Source organism: Pogona vitticeps, chromosome 4, assembly GCF_051106095.1.
Source record: "Pogona vitticeps strain Pit_001003342236 chromosome 4, PviZW2.1, whole genome shotgun sequence".
Classification (NCBI taxonomy): domain Eukaryota; kingdom Metazoa; phylum Chordata; class Lepidosauria; order Squamata; family Agamidae; genus Pogona; species Pogona vitticeps.
The window spans coordinates 133,932,595-133,953,241 of NC_135786.1; the positions used below are offsets into that span (position 1 = coordinate 133,932,595).

At 38.3% G+C, this 20,647-nt stretch overlaps 1 protein-coding gene across 3 annotated transcripts in view; it reads right to left on the reverse strand.

Annotated features, from left to right (window-relative positions):
- Positions 1 to 20,647, reverse strand: part of RALGAPA2 (Ral GTPase activating protein catalytic subunit alpha 2) — a 255,925-nt gene that overhangs the window by 130,441 nt on the left and 104,837 nt on the right. For all 3 annotated transcript variants that reach the window (XM_072998430.2, XM_072998429.2, XM_072998431.2), the window contains 9 exons: positions 13,022 to 13,150; positions 11,775 to 11,900; positions 10,535 to 10,593; positions 10,031 to 10,139; positions 8,461 to 8,571; positions 7,398 to 7,466; positions 6,828 to 6,965; positions 3,708 to 3,891; positions 934 to 1,705 (listed from right to left, as the gene is read on the reverse strand). In XM_072998430.2, coding sequence (XP_072854531.2) covers positions 934 to 1,705; positions 3,708 to 3,891; positions 6,828 to 6,965; positions 7,398 to 7,466; positions 8,461 to 8,571; positions 10,031 to 10,139; positions 10,535 to 10,593; positions 11,775 to 11,900; positions 13,022 to 13,150 — 1,697 coding nt within the window. The remainder of the gene's footprint in view (positions 1 to 933; positions 1,706 to 3,707; positions 3,892 to 6,827; positions 6,966 to 7,397; positions 7,467 to 8,460; positions 8,572 to 10,030; positions 10,140 to 10,534; positions 10,594 to 11,774; positions 11,901 to 13,021; positions 13,151 to 20,647) is intronic.

Consider the following 20,647-nt stretch of genomic DNA (forward strand, 5'->3'; position numbering starts at 1 on the left):
CTTTTATACAATACCAAGAGTTATTTTGCATCAGCGCCCTTCAGGAATTCCTTTCCAAGTACCAACTGTCTTCTGCTGATGTGATTGTTACTCTTGAAGAGGATGGATACAAAGCTATTGTCTCAGCTTTGATTATTCCACCTTGGTTGATCCCATTAGGAGTCTAGACCTGTTACAGAATCTAGCCTCCTGACGTTATTTTTCAGCTTCTCTGACATACTCAAACCCCCTCACATACAGTATGTGCATCCAAAAGGGAACATACAGCTTAGTAACAGTTAATACAGCAACTCTAGAATATAGCAAAATTTAGTTGCGAGAACACAGGTATCCTGGAAACCTTTTGAGGCCCTGGATATCTTCTTTTAGCATCTGTATGTGTGACCTAAGCTAAAACACTCAGTAGGGTATTTTCAGCAGTCCTTTCTTTTGGCAAGTAGGAGATAATGTTTCTTTACTTATCAAGTGTCTTGGAAAAAAACAGAATTAATCGATTTTGGCTTGTCCCACTTTGTCAAAACAAATCCAGAAGAACTATTGTGGTCTGTGGTGGTAAGAGGAGACTCTTTAGACAGATGGTTAGATGAAATTGTCTCTGTTGGATCACAACAATACCCCCCTCCTGACAGTGAGGCTTGTGTCCAGTGTACCTCACTAGCAAGGGAGGAAAAAGCTTATAACAAATTATCTAAAGAAACAGAAGATGAGGAAGAGAAGCAGGAAGAAGACAACAAAGACAATGCAGAAGAAGAAGAAATCTTATACCACAGAGTTCCAAGTAATCCTGCATTCTTAGCAAATGATACTAATCTGTGAAAACAAGGGCACCTTTCCCTTTGGAGTTAGTAAGAAGGTGTAGAGTTCCAGCCGGATTCTTTAAGGAACATGTGGACCTATTTTTAATGCCAAAATCAGAAGATTTTTAGTCCTTACCTTTTATCCCAAGAATTCATCCCTAAGTCATTTAGCAAAAGCCTACATATATGAAATGGTGCTTGGAGCTGAGCAGGTCTCGGTGCCTTCTGACTCTCAGCTTTCATGCTAGGATTCAAACTGCACCTACGTACATACTCCTCTTCTATGCAGCTCTGTTGCATAATTGCCTGTAGAATATCATTCTCCTGGTCATGGCTCATGACACATGGTGATGGTGATGGCTCGTTTAATTTTAATTGTGGACGTAAAAGGCACTCAGGACTAGTACTTCCAATCCTTTCAAGCAATTTATCAAGAGCGTCTTCTCCTTCACAGATTTGAATGAAATTAATTGGAGACTCAGAGTTCAGTTTATGATTGTCAAAAACTGCAGTGGATTTTCTTCTGTTTCGGTTTGGCAGACAACCAGCTAATGGCCCGTGCATCAGTCTGCCATCCCACGAATACTTCCCTGAGATATCTCTAACAATTACTCTTACTTCAGATAATGTTCCTCTTGGCTCATTATCTTCACACCTCTCTGAGGGAATCTGAAGATAAGATATCAGAGTACTATCATTAAATACAAACAGCTGTAAGTTTGGACTTCTGAAGACTTCAGAAGACAGTTCAGAAGACTCCACATAGGAATTGTCATGATTTTCACTAATAAGACTATGGAGTACAGCAGGTCCTCCACTCAAGGGATAATGGCCCAGATTGTTCACCAGATGTGCCATAATCATCCGTGCAGTCAAGGGGATTAACTCCAAACTCCTCCTCCTCCTTTCTGAAAGAGAGTTATAAAAAAATTAACAAAATAAAATCAACAAAATATGCTGTTTAACACATGTACCAGATTTCACTGTATTAAGCTTTTCAGGGCCAAGACATACCCTCAGTTTCTAGCTGACTCTGAAAAATGGAAGACAAGTGGCACACATTCTATCCTGACTTCAAACGCTATCCTGAATGAGGAGTCAACATTACTACATTACTACTGATTTTTTCACATTTTTTTGTTTGCATTGTGAAATCACAAGAATAGGATCTAAGAAATCTCTTGGCTGAGAAAGAGTCCTGCTATTTCCATCAGTAACACTAGCTGTGAAGCAAAGTAAAAACATTCAGACAGTTTAATGTTTCTGCTTAAACATACAGTATGTCACAGAAGTCAATATGTAAACGTAAAGGTTCCCCTTGACAAATTGTCCAGTCGTGTCCGACTCTAGGGGGCAGTGCTCATCCCCGTTTCCAAGCCATAGAGCCAACGTTTGTCCATAGACAGTTTTCATGGTCACGTGGCCAGCGCGGCTAGACATGGAATGCCATTACCTTCCCATCGTGGTGGTACCTATTTATCTACTTGCATTTTTACATGCTTTCGAACTGCTAGGGTGGCAGGAGCTGGGACAAGCAACGGGAGCTCACTCTGCCACATGGATTCAAAGTGCTGATCTTTCAACCTTGCAGCCCAGAGGATTTGTGGTTTAACCCACAGCACCACCACATCCTTAGAAGTGAGTACACCCCCTCACATTTCATAAATATGACCACCATGCTGCAGCTCAGTTTCAGGGTTCTGGCAATCTTCTTATAGCTTAGGCCATCTTTATGTAGAGCAACAATTTGTTTTTTCAGATCCTCAGATAGTTCATTACATGAGGTGCCATGTGGAACTTCCAGTGACCAGTCTGAGAGAATGAGAGTGATAACACTGGCTCCCCCTTCACACCTGAGACTTGTGACACTAACAGGTCTCATGACACTAGGGAGGGAAAATGGCTACTTGGGCCCAATTTGGACATTGTCACTTAGGGGTGTACTCACTTTTGTTGCCAGCGGTTTAGGCATTAATGGCTGTGTGTTGCGTTATTTTGAGGGGACAGCACATTTACACTGTTACACAAGCTGTATGCTCACTGCTTTACACTGTAGCCAAATGTCATTTCTTCAGTGTTGTCACATGAAAAGATATACTAAAATATTTATGAAATGAGAGGGGGTGTACTCACTTCTGTGATATACAGTGGTGCCTTGTATAACGAGTGCCCCGTTTAACAACGAATTTGCATACCGATGTTGCCTATGGGAAGCCGCCCGGTGGGGGGGGGGGAGATCGGATCGGCTTCTGCCTTTCTTCGGAGCAGCCCGGCTGCTCCCAAAGGGCTGCCCCGACTGTGCTTGCAGCAGTGGAGGAGGTGCCCGGTGGAGGAGAAAGGCTAGATCGGCTCCTGCCTTCTCCTCCACCGGGCACCTCCTCCGCTGCTGCAAGCACCATTGGGACAGCCCTTTGGGAGAAGCCGGGTGGTGGGGGAGAAGCAGGAGCCGATCCCGTCTCCCCCCCAGCTTCTCCCAAAGCACTGTGCCCGATGGTAGGGGAGAAAACCGGATAATCCGTTCCTATTAGAATGGATTATCCGGTTTTGAATGCATCTCTATGGCAAAACGCGTTTCACTTAGCGAAGTTTTCCCATAGCGATGTTTTTTTTTTTTAACCAATTAACCTCGCTATGCGAGGCACCACTGTACTGTATATTTATTTATTAAAATAATTTCTTTCACACCTTCTGAAAACACAAGCCAGCTTATAAACAATCTCTGAAATGATTCCTGGTCTTCAGGAAAGGAGCTGTATTTGTTTCTGTAGTCCACGTACACAGTGTAGATCTCATAGCATATGCACTGAACCTTGATAAATATCTTGCAAGACATGTACTTTTTAATCAAACAAAAAGCTTTTAGCAGATTACAGTTAAAGCATGTTCTTCCTTTACAAAGCATAAAATTACCTTCAGCAACAGTGAGCAAATTATTCAGCTCTGCAGAAGACTGAAACTGAATGGGTTCAGAATTCCTGACATTTCCTAGTGGCAAAAATGGATCATAGATATCACTAGAGAGGTCTGCGAGGCTTAAAAGATAATGGCTTTGCTGTGTATAAGTGTTAGAGCCATGAACACAACTGTGTAGGACCTGGAAGAAAAACAAAAATCTATATGAGCATTTGATGAAATGGACATAAAGGGTTTTATCAAATTAAACTTAATAGTATTTAAGGCACAACTGATTGGTTCAAAATTGGGAAAGGAGTACGACAAGGCTGTATATTGTCCCCCTGCTTATTCAACTTATATGCAGAATACATCATGCGAAAGGCTGGACTGGAGGAATCCCAAGCCGGAATCAAGATTGCTGGAAGAAATATCAACAACCTCCGATATGCAGATGATACCACTCTGATGGCAGAAAGTGAGGAGGAATTAAGGAACCTTGTAATGAGGGTGAAAGAGGAGAGTGCAAAAAACGGTCTGAAGCTCAACATCAGAAAAACTAAGATCATGGCCACTGGTCCCATCACCTCCTGAGAAACAGAAGGGGAAGACATGGAGGCAGTGACAAATTTTACTTTCTTGGGCTCCATGATCATTGCAGATGGAGACAGCAGCCACGAAATTAAAAGATGCCTGCTTCTTGGGAGGAAAGCGATGACAAACCTTGACAGCATCCTAAAAAGTAGAGACATCACCTTGCCAACAAAAGTCCGCATAGTCAAAGCTATGGTTTTTCCTGTAGTGATGTATGGAAGTGAGAGCTGGACCACAAAGAAAGCTGACCACCGAAGAATTGATGCTTTTGAATTGTGGTGTTGGAGGAGGCTCTTGAGAGTCCCCTGGACTGCAAGGAGAACAAACCTATCCATTCTAAAGGAAATCAACCCTGAGTGCTCACTGGAAGGACAGATCCTGAAGGTGAGGCTCCAATACTTTGGCCATCTCATCAGAAGAGAAGACTCCTTGGAAAAGACCTTGATGTTAGGAAAGTGTGAAGGCAAGAGGAGAAGGGGACGACAGAGGATGAGATGGTTGGACAATGTCATCTTAGCTACCAGAATGAATTTGACACAACTCCGGGAGGCAGTGGAAGATAGGAGGGCCTGGCGTGCTCTGGTCCATGGGGTCACGAAGAGTCGGACATGACTAAACGACTAAACGAACGAACGAAGGCACTACGAGACTCTTTATAACATTAGAAATAAAGAGTAAAAGCATGCTGCTTATTTGTAACTGTGTTTTGTTTGTTTGTTTCATATATTTATGGAGTGGTCACCTGTATTCACATATATGAGTGGCACACTTGTGCATAGTCCCATTTAGAAAAGTACTAAGTTTAGTGTTTTGGCAAGAATCTCACCCATCCACTGCATGTGTCTGGGCATCCTGCTATTGATACCTTTGTTCTGAAAACCGACGCACTGGACCAAAACTGAGACAAACCCCTACAGCTGGGGTGCAGAACAAGTTATATAAATACTCAGATGACCACTCAGAGAACCAGTTACAGGTTAGCAGTATGTCCTTTGTTGTAGTCTCTCTGCATCATATACATGGGTGAATACAAGCTAACTTAGAGGGCAACAACACTGGCAAATAAGGCAGAAAATGCTCCAGGACCGGGAATGGAGATTTGTATCGGTTTCTGTTGACTACATAACATACAAATAAATGTGAATCAACCTGGAGTTTTACCCCAATCTGTTTCTCATATTATCAATTGGCTGGCACTGTAGAATATTGAGAGAAATAATTACTATCTTGATCCAGCACACCGGTTCTATTTCACATATAAAGTGCACCAAAAATTTAAAGAACAAATGTGACAAATATATGTTTTTCAGGCACATGTAACATATGGAATACCTGTTGGGATCCAAGGATGATAACTGGCAGCAACAGTGTTCAGCACCAATTCAGGGGAACACCTGACAGCTGTCAGGGCACAGCTTATAGCAGCTGTACCCAAATTCCAGCTTAAAAGCGTGTTTTCCAACCTAAGAAGTCAAGCTCAGTCACTGGACTTGGGCTTGGGAGAGACAAAAACTTTGGTAGATATTGAAATGGACCATGCAGGAGCCATGCTATGTTGAAAAGAAAAAGACATGACAAGTTTCTAACACTGGCCTAGATACAATGGGATGCTGACACACATCACAGAACTTTCCTTTCCCTGTGGCATTAAGAGATACTTTAAAACTCTCTTTGGAGAGTTTTTCCCAGCCCTATAGAACAGGTTTTGGTATGCAGGGGTGGGGTGGGTGAGGGATACAATGAAGAGGAGATTGGAACCGCACCAACAGATAAAAAAATATAGGACACAGAACCATGAAATAATATTGTTAACAGTTGCACAAAAACATTTCTTTAAAACTGTGTGGAATCCTATTTGTATATTACTGAAAAAACTGCATGCTAGAAAATCATGTGTTTACTAATAAAGAATACAAAATAAATTGTGATAGTAGCTTGACTATACTTATGAACAGGATCATACTTTCTTCTGAATAAACATTTGTTAAAAATAATTTTCGGAAAGTTTTTTTGTCTCAGGAAATACGCAAACAGCTAATTATGAGGGATTGTTTCATTCCAATAGAGCTTCTACTGCAGCAGAAATCCTATTTTTGTCCTTGCACAGATGTCAATACCAACACTTTAAGCCAGCAATTTAACAAGCTGATGCAGAAACCTTTCCATAAGCTATAACCCATGTGTTTCTTAGATCAGGTATTGCTTCTCTGCTTATTGTTACAGTGGATTCACTAGATCCTATGCAAGTACAAGCAGAATAATGCCATCTCTTGTTCTTTTTCTGCTTGTGTAACCTTGGATACAACTCAATACATAAAAGAAATTGTTCAGGATGTTTCAGGGATGCTTCTCATTCAAATTAATGGAAAAATATACTTTTATAGACAGGAGTTCAATTATTCAACATGTACTAACAAGCTACAATACTAGTTGCTAACATTTGTAGTTCGCATTGTTAGAAAGTTTTAAAAATGCTGTTTGATCATGCTTCCATTCAAAACAAACAATCAAGGAAGAGAATTACTTAGAGATGATCCTACTTACCCTATAGATGTAATCAAGCAATGGAGCTTTACAAGAATGTTGATCTTCGAGACTAGAAGAGACTACCGGCTCCAACAACATTTTCACTGGTAATGTCATGCACCAGTCCATCAAACAAAGTAATAATGAAACTATAAACTAAAACAGAAAGTTGCTGGTGTTAGTTCTAATTAAAACATCTGAAAATATTAATCCAACAAGGGAAAACACATACAAATTGGTCCTATATACACATTTTTTGAGATAAGTTAGTTCATGAAGCTGGAGTGGAAAGCAAAATCTATCACCATCACTAAAATTGTTCCAGAGTACCACTCATCATCTATTTGTGGTCTGTAGGAGAAGCGAGATATCTTTCTGCTTTTGCCTGCCCTCCATTGCCCATTGAACAATAATTAATTCTTCAAGTCAGGTTGACTGAAGTCAAGTTGTCTGGCTGCACATTCTCATATTTTGGCCAGGAAAATTTTTAGCCTGGGAAATATATAGCATACATTTCCATGCTTATTTCACTGGATCAGGGTACCCTAAATAACAGGATCAGATCTGTAAGAGTCTGTCATTACATACCTTTTTATCATTTTCTACAGAGGAGTGTTCTGCACTAGGCAACAGAAATGCGATAGTCGCAACAAGGATCTGTGTAAAACCAATTTCAGAACAATGAGTTTAAAGAAATGCCTTCTTCAAATCAATCAAAAGATAGAATATGTGTCAAACATTTCAGTGAAATTTCAATCATTACTTTGTAACGAACATTTTCCCCAAAATAATGTGTCTCAATTCCTATCATCACTAATACCAGAAAAATGCCGTGCAGAGGGCCTTCCAAATTTTTTCCAAAGGAAGACAGAGACATGTAAATTTAAATAAACTAACATTTTAAACAGAGATTTATTTATTTATTCCCTATAGCAAAACCTTTTCCTAAATACCAATATAAAGAGTGATAAAGTAACATATTAAATATGCTCGTAGTTTTCTTTCACGAAGCTTGACCCTCCTCTACCATTTTATACAGAATGAATTTACTATTTACAGTACTAATATACTCCTTTAAATCCTAGTTCAGCATTATGTGCAACCAATTATCTGAAAATAGAAGATTTAATTTCAAAATGACTTCAATTTAAGGGGGGAAATATTCTCCTGACTATCACGCTCAAAAAGAAAGTCCAATATAAAAATTATTATGTTAGATTCAAAATTCTTATCAGAAAAGAAACCAAATCAGAAACTGAAACTCACTATAAATAGTAATACGGATTCTAATATAGTTCTATAACCTTTAAAAGAGTTCTCTACAGATATGATATCAGAATTGCAAATTAGCATTGTTACCAACTCAGAGAATTATTAATTCTTTATGGTAAAATTTATCCAACCAACCCCTAAAGTCCACTGGAATGGTTTTCTTTTCCTATACAGAGAAAAATACAGGAATATAGTATATTTTGCAAATAAAAATAAAATATTGTGCTTGGTACGGTCAAGTATTGAACTGGAATCTATGATATTGGGAAAATATGAAAATCTTTCCTACTCTGGGTTGAGAAGTTATTGGAGACTGAATGTTTTGAGAAGTTGTTCGAGAGTGAGCGAAGTATATAAATATTTTAGAAGATGGACATACTTCAATAATTTTTCTGGGTAGAGAAGACTCATATTTTTGTAGTTTTTCCCAGTAAGATGTCAGCAGCTGAAAAACATCACATGCTTCCTGTGCTACCTGCTTGTTGGAAAACTGTAAAGGAGAGAAAAATAAATAAAAGTAAAACCACAGAACACATGACAAAACTGTAAACATTTTTGCCACTGTAAACACTATTTTTTCCCCAATTAGCATCTCTTTATATAAATCTCCAAATGCAAGGTGCTGTGGACATTAGGGGAAGTGGTTTCATGCACATATCTTATGCCCATGTTAAAATCATTTATGTATGCCTTCACTGAGTGCGACATCTAACACAAGTGATGTTCCAGGCCAAGCAAACTCCCTTTGCTTGCTTCCATTATTAGAAGCATCACAGATGTATGCCTTCAGTTTTCACATGCACTTAAAACAGAATCCTGGATCACAGAATTGAGGTGGGCAATTCAGAAAGTACAGGTGGGACAACTTCCTCCTCTTGTCGACTCTGAGAACATGAATGTACAAGCACCCCAAATCTCCTTTTCTCGTTAAGTGCTAGAGGAAGTACTAACCACATCTGGGATATAAAACAGCAGTGTCAGATATAAGATAAGTCAACAACTACTGTTAGCAGAAAACACAGTCACTGATTTGTGTCATGCCCTCCTACCAATGCATCACTCAAGAAATGTACTATGTTTTATGATGTCTTCTGACAATTCTAGACCTCTGTCCTGCACATTTCCATGCAATGGAGAGCTGTGCCCCTAAAACTGTGAAGGCAAGCTTAATAAGTATACACCAGTCCTCATCAGGATCAAAATGACTTAATGGCTGAACAGCTAACATAAACATATCTTGAAATAGTGAGGTTTTGGCAAGTGCCTTTCATTTCTTCCCCAAGGATTTTCCAGGAAAGAGAATAAAAGCAAGTAATTATTTTATTTTTTCTGTTTTAAGCTCAGTTACTGTGGAAGCTCAGGAAGAGCTTGAACACCAGGACACTGCTTCAGTAATTTGGTACATTATTTTGTTTTGCTAGTGTGGGAAGCAGCTTATTACTTAACTCTACATGTTTCCACCAAATATAACAGGTTGTGCTGTCATTACTGTTTTTGGGATGTGGATAGTGTCACTTAAAAAAACTCACAATTATCAATATACAAATGACTGAGAGTGATGGAGTGTGTGGTTCTTTTAAATTCTTACTTTTAAAGAAAGGGTTCTGCACTACTCAGATCAGTGTGGGATCACTCTCCTACATCCTTGCTTCCTTTGTCGCCATTAATACTGCAAATGAATGTGATGCTGTACAGCAGGAAGTGTAGCAACTACACTTTCTCCTGCACCACATGTCCCATTGCATTTTGAACTAGAGGGAAGCAAAGAGGAAAATAATTGGTCATGGAAAAATATGCTGCTCAGAATCCCCCCAAAGTTACATTCTGGCAAAATTTCCTTTCCTTTTTCCTGAATTAATTTAATATTTTAAGAATTTGAAACGTTTTCTGGCAGTTTAACCATACTGCTGCATTCAATCAAGTCACACAGACCCATGCCATACTAGTACCTTTAATGTCACACCTAAAACATTTATAGCTTCCTTTACTTGAGGATGGTTTGTATATTGGACTAGTTCTTCACATATCCAAAGCCCAAGACAGCAAAGAGATAAACACCTTCCAAAGAGAGAAAGAGAGAGATATTCATTTAGTAATATTATCTCTTCTAGTTTTCAGTTCTGTAGAAATCTTCAAATGAACTATAAATAGGCACAAGAGTTATGTTGCCCTTAGCCTTAAACCATCCATACTTTTATGCAAGGTCTAAATTTCAAGCCTATTTCCCAATAACCTTGCCATATTCATTACAGTGCCCCACATAACGGGAGACACAATCTCTTTCTGCTCCATTACATTGACCAAAGAGATCTGTGTTGTGTTCCCAGACATAAGACTGCTTCAGTTGTTGAGTAATATTTATTCACCAGAACATCAGACAGGATAGTCCTTCTACTGAAAAGATACATTCTTTAGTTTTTATTCCATTATGTTTTCTGTTTTATTGATTTTACCTTGAAGCTTCAGTTGGTTCATTTATGGCATTCTTCAAAAGAATGTTTATGAGGTAACACTAGAAGAACAAAAAATATATATATAATAAACATTCTCCTTTGCACAAATATATTGTAGGGGAGTCTGCACAATCCACTAAGATTAAGAACATTCAGCATGGAAGATGGAGTAGACATGTTGGATCCCAACTGATCTGCAGAAGATCGTTAAGCACTTTTTGATATCAACATCATTCATTACCAGTTCTGAAAGATGCTGCCTTAAAAATGACTAAGACAGACTCAAATCTTACTCAGAGCAAATATAATCAGGCACACATTTATCTACCGTTAAGTGTTCCCCTACTCTTGAAGTTAATTTGCTCCTAGCAAATCCTTCTGGAGAAATTCCTTTGATTAGTTCAACCTACCATCCTCAAAATTTACAGCATGTAAAATCTGGAAAAAGTTTTCTTTGGTACCCAGTATAAGTATACATGTGCTTGGAAGGTAAAAACCTAATGTGCACAATGCAGCTCACAGCTTTTCAGAGGGTTTCTCTCATACAGATACCATCCATCTCTGCAAAATCTTCATGAATGATACAACATCATGTGGTGAGGTAGGGTACTGAGATCTCTGAGCACAGCACATATTCACTGCGGTTTATTTCCTCACCATACAGTCTATATTCATTTCCTGCACATATGTAATTCCTTCTCCTGAAACAGCATGCCTGAGCAATGTTTTAAATCTTTTTTAGAAATTTGTTTTCATGCTCAACTGATCAAGCTTTGTCAACTTTAGACTTGCTCTAACATATCCATTATTCATACGCTTTCCTCCCCCAGTACAATGGATGTAGAAATGGCATGGGGGATGCAAGGTGAGAACATGATGGCAAAATCAGCAAGATAATTATGGAAAGCAGGCACAATAGTATTAAATTTAGGGCCATGCCAGTTTCATTTGCAAACATTTATGACTTTATATGAGCCTTCCTCTCCTCCTCCCCCAGGTCTTCTCTGAAGTACCTCACAAAATCATATCCTTTTCATGCTGGTTCACTGTCCTTTCAACAGCTGCTTTGACATTATGTTTTTCCCCTCTAAGGAAAAGAAGTCTTCTTTCCACTAGCATCATAATCCAGGCAACAAATTCATGATAAGTCTAATTTTCTTATTTATTAAAATTCAGATAAAGAAAAATGTAAGCATTCAAATAGTTAACATACGGATCACCTAGGGGATATAACATTTACTTTGACATCAGCAGTTCCTGTGATGATTTCTGCTTCAGAAACAGGTTGCAGCAATGAGATTTCTTGGTAGAGATTAGGAAAGCAAACCAGAGAACCAAGAATAGTATGTGCTTCTAAGCGGGGAGCCTATAAGGAAAAAAAATACAAATAAATATGCAATTTTGTCAGGTAACAGAAAATATTATACCAAGACAACGCAAATATCCCTCTTGTGCTAATATTATTTAAAATTGTAGTGGCTATTAGTTAGGTTGGTTATATATCAACTTCAGAATCAAGAGCAGTTTGGCTCTGTATATCAGTTGCCAAGAAGGGCAGACCTTTTATCTGTTGTAACAAGAGTGACAAAAAGCAGTGTGATGCTCAAAGCCTAATCAACGTACTGTGGCATGGTACAGCACAATGGAACCTTGAAAGCCAATGGTATAATACATTCTTTCACTGGTGCACGCACACACACACCAGTGAAAGAATGTATTATACCATTAAAAAGACAAATGGACAAAGAAAAATTATTTCCAGAAAAAAATAACATAGTAACATACATCTGGTAAATTTTGGAAGCCAAGGTTTTTCAATTTAACAATAATGACTAGTCACCATATATTCTTGCCCAATGACAAATCTGATTATTTTTCTAACACATTGACAAAAGGTGTCACTTACCTCAGGCTATGAAATAGAAGGAAGAGTGATGGTGACAAATAGATAGTGCTATAAATCAGCACCACAGAAGAGTCTACGGTTATATGGGACACTAATAAGTTATAAGATAACTCTTGTTCAAATGTCTAGTTATCACCTAAATATGCATTTTATGCCCAGACCATTACTGCACTGTACAGTATATTAAGCAACATTAAAAAAATATTGTTTGCCATCAGTCCAAGCTTTTACAGCACAAAAAGTATTTCATGTGTAGGGGGGTGGTATTTGCAATATTCATGTATTGCAAAAGATGTAATAATATTCTGAAACTTGGCTTTGCTTTTAGAGTGCCAATGTGCAGTAGCATTAGAGAGCATATGATTTCTCACATTTTGTCTTCTTGATGAAACACCTTCGCAGTACAAGAATGTCACCTTATCCTACAATTTCACACATCAGTAGCCATGGTTTCTGCCCCAGGAGCCCAGTTTCACATTGCACTAATGAGCCAACACTTGTTAGAGTACAGAAATCTGAACCAGACTAACATTTGTGCACTCTCTCACAGGTCCGTGGACAATGAACGTTGCCATACGTACCTCCGGCATGTTTGTACTCAGAACCCTTGCTGCAGCTGTTATGAAGTCTCCTATTAGCAATGTGAAGCCAGGTAAGCCCAAGAAGAAAAAGCAAGGGGGGCAATGCCTTATAATAATATTTAAAACATCCTGAAAATAAGAAAAAGTCAGTTTTTTTAATCCTTACATATATTAATTGTGTTAAAGATGATTCATCGTGTAAACTTGGAAAGCTCACAGTTGACAGCAACATCAATATCCTACACACACCTCTACTCAAGACTAGGTTCTGAACTGCAAAGGGTGAACGAGAGGGTAGCAATTTTGCCTCCAGCAGCTCTGATTTGATTCTGTCTCTTACTGTACAAAAGCAGAGACCTGTCCATATCAGAGGAAGCAGCTGAGTGAAAAAAGATAATCCTATAAACTATTTACGTATTTGGAACAGTATAAGGGGAAAAAACCCTGATGGGTGATAGATAACATTTGGATAAAAATAGTAATAGAATTTTGCAGCACCGTCCCCCTCATCAAATAAGAATATCAGTGTTCATGTTAAAGAACCATATCAATATAATACACAAAAGGGGAAAAAAGTATAACAAACCATTTAAAAAATCAAACGGAAAATCAAAGCCTCATATAATTATCAATTTTGATAGTAAAATCAAAATCTAGAACAGCGATCCCATTCTTCTACTGTACATTTGTTGTTCCAGTACCGCTTGGTAAATGCCTGATTGTTTTCTACATATGAGCTTTGATATTCAAGGAATAGTAAAAGACTTTGCAGGATTATTGTCCCATATAGCTGAAGCATGAATGCAGCAAAACTCATCTTATGCGACTGTACACCAACATGACAGGGTATTTTACGCAAATGCTGTTTAAAAAGTAAATAGATTTTAGCATCACAGCAGACAGCGTTTTCACCTTTGAAATCTACTCAGGTTAATGTTCAAACTGGTTTTAATCACTTCCCGTGATACATTTTAAAGGCAATATCAGTCAATGCAAACATTCTAAAAGAATGAGCAGATGGATGCTGGAGCTCATGAAGTGGCTGGTAAACTCTTGCTCTAAAGGCACAACAAAAGACCCACCTTTTCCATAATTAAGGGGCTGATTAATGCATTGGGCTCCTCACAACACACCTGTAATTGCTGGGAGGTAAGCATTGTGCTGCACGCCTAGTGTCTGAACAAGCTATACAGCAGCAGATGGGGTTATGTCTCTGTTGACATATGCCACAATAAAAAGACGCATGAATCTTGGCATGAAAGGTAGCAGGGGCAGCATTTTTAAAGATTAATAAGTACTATTAACCTTGCTCTACATGTTTAAAAGGCCATGTGCTCATATGAACAAGACTGCAGTTTCAGTTCTTTTTCTGAATTAAAAAATAGAGTTCTGGAATAATCTCCAAAAGGACTGACTGAAGCTATACATCTAAAAGCATCAAAAGTCTTGTAGCTTCATTTTTAAAATAAACAGTGCTTGTGTTCAAGCGTTCTAACCTTTTCTCTAATTTCAGATGCCTTTGTTAGCTGGGTGGTAAAGGAACAAAGAGCACACTTCACTAGGACATTCTCCTGTGGAAGTCCCAATGAAATAAATAAAAGTTATGAGAGAGACCTCATGGTGTATTGTGTTTTCTTAGCTCTACAGCTGAAGGCAGGATAATCCTCCTAATAATATGAGCCACGACTACTCAATATTGTTAATTACCAGCAACAAAGAGGTCCCATCCTATTTTCAATCAGATTATTTTTATCTTTACTTTTATAGTTCCATGTTAATTTAGTGCAATTGTATTATTCCAGGTAAGTTATGTTAGCTGCCTGAAACATGGGATATATATTAAGCCGCTCAACTAATAGTGCTTAAAACTACTCTTCAGAATTTCTGCTTTTCTTTACTACTCTGACCTTGAGGATATGAATTGTGTTCAGCAAAAACTTCTGATGAAGCAGGTTGCTGAAAACAAAATATTGTATTTGAGAATACAAAATGAAATCATTTATGTCTTAGGTAGCCATAGTACTTTATGAATTGTGGGAAGCTTACTTTGGACTCCCCATTATTCCTCATGCAAGGAGAAGCATGCATGAAGATACACATATCACTTTCTATAAACAAAAAATTATAATTGACAATAATATGTATTGTTTATCAAATGCATATTGTCAGCCATGGTCTGAACAGGAGATGCCTCTCAGTAGCACATAGGGTAAATGCAAAATGAAAGATACATTTTAATAATCTCAAGTACTGTACATTAGACATTTTTTTCCTTTTTAAATAAAACATTTATTGCAAAAATGAACAGCAACTTCTGCATAATATACTAAAAAGAGAAAACAAAATAAAAATGCATTGATATATCTATTTAGTTAGACATACTCAGTGGCGTAGTGTAAATCTAGAAGTGAAGGTCCTCATATTCAGCCTCACTCCCACCAAGGCAGTCTAAAAACACAAGCACCTGGACCAAGCTATATCAGCAAACAAACAGGTATTTTATAAAGCTAATGACTCTTCGCTGCCCACTGAAACCCAGACCACCCACAAATACTCTGCATTCCAACAGGGTTAGCAGGGAAAACCTATTCTATCTCAGCTACTGGGAGGACTGCAATAAAGCTCAGAGGTAAAAGGGAAGCCTGGAGAGTGTGGCAGATGACATCATAGACCCTGCTCTACACAACCACTGGGTATATGTAAGCATAAGTAACTAAAACTCTTTACTATGCCTTTTCTTCTGCTTGCAATTTACATCCTTCCAAAAGAAGAATGACCCACTGGTTAATAAATGCTCAAAGATTAAATATACATATAAGAAAGGGGGGGAAAAAGAGAGAAAACTACATTTCCCTAAATAGATCACATTACTCCTTTAGTCAATCTACTTGAATTTATCAGTCTTTCTGAAAATGTCACTTTCAATACCCTTAATCATTATCTTTTTACTGTATATACCAGGGTCCTACCACCATGACTGTTGATCTTCTAAATGCTGATAGGAGCTGCACAAGGTCCTTATGAAGGTGTTTAATTTTATAAGAAATAGAAGTGACATTAAAGGGACACAGACCATTTTCTATATACTATGATCTTCTCCTGTTTTATGCCTACACACACTTTAATGTGTAATTCCAATTGAACACAGGATTAGTTACAGTCGTGCCCTGCTTAACGATTACCCCGTATAACAACGAATCCGCTTCACGACGATGTTTTTGCGATCACAACTGCGATGTTTTAATGTGTTTTTCCCCCCGCTTTGTGACGATCGATTCCCTGCTTCGGGAACCGATTCTTCGCATTACGACGATCAAAACAGCTGATTGTCGGGTTTTCAAAATGGCTGCAGGCAGCTCAAAATGGCTCCTCACTGTTTTTAGGAGGCATTTTTCGCTTAACAGGCACCCGAAAATGGAATGCATTGAACGGATTTCAATGCATTTCAATGGGCTTTTTAATTTTGCTTGACGCTGTTCTCGCTCTACAGCAATTTCGCTGGAACAAATTAACATGATCAAGTGAGGCACCACTGTAATTCTGAATAAACATGCACAAGATTTCACTGTTGTCGGGTTCCAGTTCCGGTTTCGTCGCAGCGATACCGCTCCCGTTCAGGGCTCCGAGCGGTGAGGGGGAATCCATAGTAGACATGGGGGGTCCTGGAGGGTCCTTCAAGGGGAAGTGCAATTTCTGGGTCCAGATCGCAAGCGCGACAGTGACTCGCGACGGACCCAGTAGCCTCTTTCTACCCTGTAGTGGTGAAGGGGCAGGGGCTAAATGAATCCCTTCTGAAGAGCTGTAGACTCCGGAAGACTGCAATATATATCAGAGTACCAAGTTTATACATATAAGTAATAATATATATTACTTATATATAAGTCTTATATATAAGTCTTCCTTTTATTCTGCTTGATGAGAGCTTTTCGGAACTTCTTTGAAACTTTTTTTTTTAGAAAGACTGATGTGTTTATCTAAACATGATGCTCCTCTTACATAAAAAGCATATGAACCATTTTGGCAAAGCTCTTATCACCCAGACATTCTTTGGTTTTTGGTTATCGGTAAACGTCCAAAGAACTTCTCAGAGAACATCAAGGTCATTCCTGAGATAAACATACAGTGGATATTTACCATCACTTGCCATTCGGTAATGCGGAAAGTTTTTTCAACTTGTTCTAACAAAAGCTACTGGAGGGCAGTAGAGAATAACAGGGGGTGTAGAGAGAATTGCTTGATAAATATGCGGAAGGTATATGTTTGAGTAATTTTCTTCAGATATACTGAATATATATCGAACAAACTGGATATATTGGACTTTTTTTTTTTTGGATTGGCGAATAGGTGGAGGAGGAGGCCTGGGTGTGGGCAGCGAGGCTTCGCCGGCAGCGCTCGACTGGCCGCACATGACTGAGATCCTTCCTTTCAAATCAAGGAGGTAATGTTGGCATATATAAATTTTTTTGGGGGGGGGGTAAAAGGTAAAAAAGTTCTCTGACCCCTGTTATATTGGAAGCTGCCGAGAGTGGTTGTATAGACCAGATGGGTGGGATACAAATCAAATCAAATCAAATCAATCAATCGATCGATAGATAAAATAAGGTTTATTCTAAACATTTGCAGGGGTCAAATGGGTGTATATCTGTAAGCCATTCTCTGGACCCTTCTCCATACTGTGAGTGACTTGAATTGATCCAAGGTGACAAAATATTTCTGCAAGTTTTTTTTCTGCCAAAAATTTCAATTACCTAATGATAAAAATATACGCATTATGGAACAATAGGGTGAATGAGCCATTTACAAGGAGATTTTGTCCCCTGGGAAAGCAGTAGCATGAGGACATCTGTTTTATGTCAGTGATTTGCAAAAAATCAGGTAGCTCAAACATACCAGGTTGTTTCCTTCCCTTCAAAGTGCAATTCTATAAATGTAAATGACATTCAGCAGCTTGCAGCCTAGTAAATCAATCATTTTAATTGAATGCTAGGTACACAGAAACTGGAACCATAAGCAGTAAGAAAAGTACATGGCAATGGCAATAGAAAATGGCTTACAATTTATACAAGTCCCCCTCCCCCTCCCTCTCTTTCATAATTGATCTACAACTGTCTAAAATAATGCTGGTTGATTATGGTTCCAACAATTACCTAGAATGAAAATTTAAAATAAGAGATTTGTTCTGGAAGCATTTCCATTGTTTACATAATTGCAGAAGTATAATTTAGTGCCAATGCTGTTATGTAAAAGGGGAGAATGAACTCTTACAAACTGTTGCAGTTCAAAATGATGCACTGTATAGTGTCGGAAATAGGCAGAAAGATCTCCAGATTATGCTGCAATAAAATAACTCTGTGAATGCCTATATTTTCAAAATATTGCTGGGAAAATAAAATTATATTAAAAGATAATTTAAAAACCTTGTCTTACTTGTTTCAAGTTCACAGAAAGGTCAGTTATAGAAATTGCCCCTCCCCTATTCTTGTTCAAACTGTTCCCATTTGTATATGTAACTAGATAGCCAACCATCTGTCTTTAGAAAGACTGAGTTGTTCCTCGCCAGAAACAAGCTAGTATTTTCACAGATTAAGTCCTGCCTTTAATTATGTAGAACAGGGCAAAATTTCCGCCAGTGAAGAGCTTAGCATCTTTTCCCTTTTAAAAAGGGAGGCATTTAAATTAAGTGGCAGCTGTGGTAATGTAGTGAGGTTTTCAGCACTGTTTTCTAATTTCTTAACTCAAGATCAAGTCATACTGTATAAATATTTTGTTGGTATTCTTGAACACCAACAATTCTCACTGCTAGAAACATTAGTCAAGCGACACCAACATTTAAGATGGCTAACAAGTAATCTGTTAAAATACAACTTAACCAGGAAGCCAAATTAGTATATTTTAAATATACAAATGAATATTATTGTGGATAAGTAATCTGGCTTGTATGGGAAGTTCAGCTATTTGTCTGACAGCTGCAAGCTGGTGCCATTGTTCTGAGGATTACAATGTAAAATTCACTATTATCTCTGCCTTCCAGTTTTCTACTTAGCTCTGACATTTTGTATACATCACCTGAACTGCAAATTTTGTATCATGATGTGCCTCGTTTGTATCATTCCTCTATCAGCTGTCTGTTGTTTCATGTCACATGTATTTTAAGACACCTGAATGATGATGTTGTACAGTAGAACTGATATCTTCCAAACCTGTCTGCCATATAATTCTTTCCCTGAGTATTAAAAACAAGTTTTGAGCTTCATGAACACTCTAATGAATGAGTTTCTAGTGACAAAGTGATTTAATTAATGCAGAATATGTAAATACATAAAACTGCACTGTTTATATAATGTAAATGTCAAGGCATCAGAATTTGCTGTTAAAATCATAAAACTACATGGCCTTCAATCTGATAATTTTTCAACAACATGAATATGGTATAGCTTCTCATTAAAAAATGAAATGATGCAATGGTTTCATAAGATAGCTCTCTTCACTGTGGAACTTGCTGGTTACAATAAGCCAAGGGGAAAAAACATGAACACCTCTGCAAGAAGTAACAAAACAAATGAAAATCAGTTTTGATTCCTCTATGAACATCAAGAAGCTGCAATATTATGGCTGAAATCCTGTCGTTTAGCATAGTAAGTCACAACTATAGTAGGTCTACTAATCAATGACATTTACAGATAAGTTGACTCATCAAATCTCCACTGATTAAACTGCCCTACTGTAGTTCTGGCTTACTATTTATTTATTTATTTATTTATTTATTTATTTATTTATTTATTTATTTATTTATTTATTTATTTATTTATTTATTTATTCATTCATTCATTCATTCATTCATTCATTCATTCATTCATTGGATTTCCATCCCACCCATCTAGACCAAAGGTCTACTCTGGTCTTACTAATTTAAAAACATTAAAACCAAAAACATATATTACAGGTCCAAGATGGCTAAGTATAAGAAACTAAGACATGGCAGGAGGGAAAGCCTGCCCAAATAGCCAGGTTTTAAGTCTGTTCTTGAAAACACCCAGAGAGGGAGCCAGGCAGATCTCAAATGGCAAGTTGTTCCAAAGGCGAGGGGCCACTGCCAGGAAGGCCCTATTCCTTGTCCTTTCCCTCTGGACCTCCCTCAGTGTTAGGCCCCTCAGCCACTCGGCCTGGCTGGAATGAGTGACTCTGGCAGAACTGGGTGGGAGAAGGCGCTCTGCCAGATATTGAGGTCCTAAACTGTTTAGGGCTACACTACACTACATTAAACCACAGGATTTTAGCCATTATGTGATAGAGAGAACTGTCAATAAAAGCTCTCACTGACCATTTCCCACCAAGAGGACATCATTGTGTGCAATTATGAAGTTTAAAACTTGCAAACAGTATGTAAGAAGAGCTCCATAATACAGTGGTGCCTCGCATTGCGACGTTAATTCGTTCCGCAAAAATCGCTGTTGAACGAAAACGTCGCTATGCGATACTAAAAAGCCCATAGAAATGCATTAAAACCTGATTAATGTGTTCCTAGGGGCTTAAAACTCACCGTTCAGCGAAGATCCTCCATAGCGCGGCCATTTTCGGTGCCTTTTAAGCGAGGAATCCGTCCCAGAAAACAGCGGGCGGCCATTT